Raw genomic sequence first — 5,250 nt, forward strand, 5'->3', positions numbered from 1 at the left:
CCTAAGCACTTTACCATTGGGAGTTGGGTCATCTAGACCCACTAGACAGTGCTTTGAACTTTTTTTCTTCAATGATTTGTGATCCTCACTGGTTTTCATGGATTACAGGAAATCTTTCCACCTTTATCCACCTTTGTCATGATAGGAATAACACGTCAATGTAAGGGTGGGGTGATCTAAGATAGCACAAGGGTTAAAGTGCCTAGGATAGCACAAAGGTTACTGGAACGTGTCAAGTCAATTCACCCGGTAACCACTAGCTGGATGTTTCAAAAGTAGGTCTGTCTTTATACACTGAATTGCAAAACAGCTGAAATAAAAAAAATGTATATACATTTTTTTTTTCTAAAACATTCAACTGAGTTTTAGGGCCACCCAAAAAAAAAAGTAACATTTTCGAGATTATAAGCCGTAATTTTACAGGCTTTAAAGTCGTAAATTTACCAAAAAAATTGTAAATTTCCTTTTTTATTCTCGTACCTTAACAGTTATGACTTTTTTCTCGTACAAAGTCACACAATCCACTATCACAAGGTTTTTTTAATCAAACTTTTACAATTCATAATCATTAAAAAAAACTATTTCAAGCCTTTGGACTTTTTTCCAAACAAACGATAAAATTGTTTTCTTGTGCAACACTTCAATAACATTTAATGTGACATAACATGTGTGGATCTGATTACACTGAACTATGTTCATTTCTGTGTAAAGTTTAAAATAATGTCAACAATGAAGGTAACGGCAGAGCATAAACACCCACACAGTGTCCTCCTCCTCTTGGCAGAGACGGTTCATAATCAGCTGTTTAGGAGGGCAGTCCCTCCCCCCCCACCATGCTACAGGAGTAAAGGGCAGCTCAGTGTGATGAGAAACTTTTAGCTCCAACCCTGCAGCAGCGGCGGCGGCGGCAGTGCACGGAACGCCTGCATTTGGACCTGCGTGAGCTTTTGAGACTCAGCATGCTGCTGATGTGAAAGAACGCCTGCTGGGAAGAGTCGAGACAAAAACGTAAGAATTCATCGATCAATCTATCTATCTATCTATCTATCTATCTATCTATCTATCTATCTATCTATCTATCTATCTATCTATCTATCTATCTATCTATCTATCTATCTATCTATCTATCTATCTATCTATCTATCTATCTATCTATCTATCTATCTATCTATCTTATGATATTGATTAATATTATTAGATGGCTGTTTTTAGCATCATATAATTAATAAACTGAATCAATAGAAAATAGTCAACATATATATTATTTTATTTCTTTGTGTATAAACTCATTATTTACTTAATATAAACTAAATCGCAACCACCAAATAAAGTAAATGTGCTGATAATGTATGAATATTATAGACTAATACTAGTCATACAATATAAATAGTTTACTTTGGTTAGTTAAATCCAAGCCTCTTACTGTCTTTATGACAATATGCCTCCAACTGATGAAAGGTATGAATTTTGATACAAAATGTTGTGTCATGTTTATAATAATAATAATGGATTAGATATATCTACGTCTTTTTTTTTTTTTTACAATTTGTCCATTGTAAGCGCTCATTTCTAGAATTCTTTATATAACATTTAGATATTTAAAAGCTAAAAAGTGATCATGACCAACATCATACAACTAACAATACAAGATAATAGTTTAATCTAAATAGACTGGTAGAGAAAAAAAAATATTATAGTGTTATAGTATAGTGTAAAAATATGAGAGAAAAATTAACTTTAGTGGGAATTGAAAAAAGTGTTGCCTGTGTTTAAAGAGCGATGATTGAGCTGGGCCTCCCTGACGGCAACCTGATCGACGAGCTGATGGAGCTGACGGCTCAGAGCATCAACCATCTGGAGATCCAGGAACGCTTCAACGTTATCAAGGAGATCGGACGAGGAAAATATGGCAAAGTGCTGCTGGTCACTCATCGCTTCAAAGGTGTGACTTCACTCGTGTCATTTTTGTGGAACTAAAGCGAAATGGTGAATCATTTTGAAGTTACAATCCCTCTAGTTTACCCAATCCAAATATTTCAGCTGAAGAGTCCACGTCAGTCTACCTGTTAACCCTTGTGCTATCCTAGGCACTTTAACGTTGGGAGTTGGGTCATCTAGACCCACTAGACAGTGCTCTGAACCTTTTTTCTTCAATGATTTGTGATCTTCACTGGTGTCCATGGATTACATGAAATCTTTCCACCTTTATCCACCTTTGTCATGGTAGGGAGAACACGTCAATGCAAGGGTGGGGTCATCTAAGATAGCACAAGGGTTAATGCTATAAAGAAACTGTTAATGGACACTATTGATGACAGTCTGCAGATAAAAAATGGTAAAAAAATCATTTTTAACAAATCCTATTCCTAAAATCAAATGAAAGTCATAAGTGTTTTAAGTACAAGTTGTAAGTCACAACATGAGCCTCTGCTTTTGAAATTGAATACAAATTGAAGTCAACTCCACACCTCTGTTGGCTTTCATTAAATTACCTAAAACATAAAGGTAACACTTTTTTGAGAACACAAGTGATTTTTTGGTCGATAAAGATGAGAAAAAAACAACATTCAGTTTAAAGAGATAAAAACAGAGTCTCTGTGATGGTGACGAAAAAAACCCAGTTCCTCTGACTGGGCAGGAGCTAGATTTGACCCCCAAAAAAGTCGAGCCGAAGCCGAACAATACAGTGTTCAATGTGGGCAAACCTGGAGTGGAAGTGCGACCGGCAGATCCAGCAGAATCTATAGGTGAAACGCAGATTTCTGTGTGTCTGAGATGACAGAAGGCTCAAGTTCCTCCAGTCCAGCAGCAGTAATTACAAGCACCAGTCATTTCCCACTTCCATAAGACAAGCGGCATGCGTGCGGAGTGTGATAACAGTAGCCGTGTTCATGATCTGCAGGGACGCCCATGGCCTTGAAAGTGATGCCAAAAGCCTCGACTAAGCTGCAGGGCTTTCTGAGGGAGTACTGCATCTCTTTGCACCTGTCCTGCCACCCCTGTATCGTCGGCCTTTTCGGGATTGCCTTCCAGTCTAAGGAGCACTACTGCTTTGCTCAAGAGCTCGTCATTGGGAGGGACCTGTTTGCCGTCATCCAACCAAAGGTTGGAGTGTTACACTGCATGTATGCCAACATATGCCATAATCCCAAATAAACAAAAACCTTGACATTTAAATAATTAAACCAATCATATTTGGTTTGATGCATTTTTATTCATGTTGTGTGAATATTCGCTCTTGTCATGTTCAATTATTTTTTTCTGCCTTATTCTAGCACCAATCACCACAACGAAGTCTAGTTGGTGAAAGTCACACTCACCAACAATGATTATGACAAATTATTCAGATTCTGATATCCAAGACGTTTGTAGTTATGGGTTGTTTAAAAAAGAGTGTTGGAAGTTTTTTTCTCTGAAAGGCTGAAGAATAGCATGACATACATTTATATTTACCTTAACATAGAAGACGAAATATTAATAAATCAAGACCATAAAACCAACTTTAAAAAAAAAAAAAGTTTTATTTTTAAGGCTAAAAGCTGCGTTCAGTCAGTGTTTGGGTGTAAAAACTTCTTTTTTAAGTCTATTAAAGAAGTTCAGTGAAAAAAAATTTTTTTTTGAAACATAAATGCGTATGTAAATCTATAAATCTACAATCTACAAAATAAATGGATCATTATTTTGTCAAATTGCGTCAAATAGTAAATGAAATCATAAACATCTGCTACAGACTGTCGACCTGTCCATGATGTCCCCCGCCTTCACCCACGTCTAAACCAAACCATACCAATGTTAAAATTACACAATATCTGTAATATACCATGAACACCAGAAACTGTGAAATTAACCAAAATATTTAGTTTCAATGACAAATTGAAGAATGAAAAACAGCGTAGCGTGTCATCAATTGACATCAATTGAAACAACAGACTTGAGTGTTTTGAAGCTGACACAATTTCTTGTCACCAAAACCTTAAAGCAAGTCAATGGGAAAGCATTGTGTTTTTCTTTCAGGTGGGTATTCCAGAACCCTCTGTAAAACGCTGCGCTCTGCAGGTCGCCAGCGCTCTGGAGTTCATCCATAGTCATGGGCTGGTCCACCGCGACATCAAGCCTGAAAACATCCTCCTGCTGGACAGTCACTGCCAGCAGGTCAAGCTGGCAGACTTTGGGCTTGCCCAGAAAAGAGGCACCATGATCCGCTTCATCACGGGAACCCTCCCCTACATGGCTCCAGAACTTTGCGGCATGGCTCTGCTGGACGGGCAGAAGGAAGCGACTGCTCCTCCTCTGAGTGTGGAGCCCAGCCTGGACACTTGGGCCTTTGGTGTGGTCATTTTTTGTATCCTTACAGGTTACTTCCCCTGGGATCGCTGCATGGACTCTGATGATTTCTACCAAGAGTTTGCAGACTGGTGGAGAATGGAGCAGAGGTCCTACGCTGAGCAGGACATCCCTCCTCTGTGGAAGAAGTTCACCCCAGAGGCCATGGAGATGTTTGGGAAGCTCCTGGCTCTGGATGCAAACAACAGGTGCAGTGTGGGAGAGGTGAGAGGATATGTGGAGATGGACTGGATGAAGAAAATTTAGCAACATTTCTGCAGGGGTATTAAAGGGAAAGCTTTTACATTTTATTCTTTGCCTTTTGTCGCGTGTCTCCATCCCCTTCACAGCTAAGTAGTAAATGTCTGAAATGAGCTCATAGTTTGTGAAGATTTTATCATGTGTTCTAAGTAAAAGTGTTGGTTCTGGATTGTCAACTTAAAGCTTCATGTAAATGGCTGTCATGCTGATTTAAAAAGTTCATATTAGAAAATGTACGCTTAAAATTGGTTTTTTAGTACTTATTGATTTAAGTTAGCTTTTTCTGAGCTTTTTGAATTTTTTTTTATTCGGAAATCATAATAAAAAGGTCTCATAATTTCATTCTTATTCTATAGTTTTACAGCGTTGTGTCGTCTGGTTAGTTTGCTTGAATACCAAAATACTAATGACAATAAAAAAGTTAAACGTGTTTAACTCTAAACATCTCTTTCCATTCATATCATGCTTTCTGTTTGGGTCTATTCAGAATTCCTCCATCCCACCCCTGCTCTGACCTTGTCCGGCAGCTTTCTGTCCATTAATCTCTTAACACTTTGCTGCAGCTGGCTCTGCGCTGATGGACGCCCTGCTGCTGCGGTGCGTTGGCGCGGCGTGCCGCAGGTGCTGTCAGGGTGTGATGTGTCACGAAAGTGAGAGCCTCGAGCA

At 38.7% G+C, this 5,250-nt stretch overlaps 1 protein-coding gene across 1 annotated transcript; it reads left to right on the plus strand.

Moving 5' to 3' along the window:
* The first annotated feature begins 822 nt into the window (after positions 1 to 822).
* On the plus strand, positions 823 to 5,022 carry LOC101157292 (serine/threonine-protein kinase SBK1-like). The gene is made up of 4 exons (XM_011476765.3): positions 823 to 1,008; positions 1,776 to 1,942; positions 2,903 to 3,105; positions 4,015 to 5,022. Exons 2-4 carry the CDS (start codon positions 1,780 to 1,782, stop codon positions 4,588 to 4,590), a joined length of 942 nt encoding a protein of 313 aa, XP_011475067.1. The 5' UTR covers positions 823 to 1,008; positions 1,776 to 1,779; the 3' UTR covers positions 4,591 to 5,022.
* The last annotated feature ends 228 nt before the right edge of the window (positions 5,023 to 5,250 follow it).

The sequence above is a fragment of the Oryzias latipes genome, chromosome 7 (assembly GCF_002234675.1).
Source record: "Oryzias latipes chromosome 7, ASM223467v1".
Taxonomy (NCBI): Eukaryota; Metazoa; Chordata; class Actinopteri; order Beloniformes; family Adrianichthyidae; genus Oryzias; species Oryzias latipes.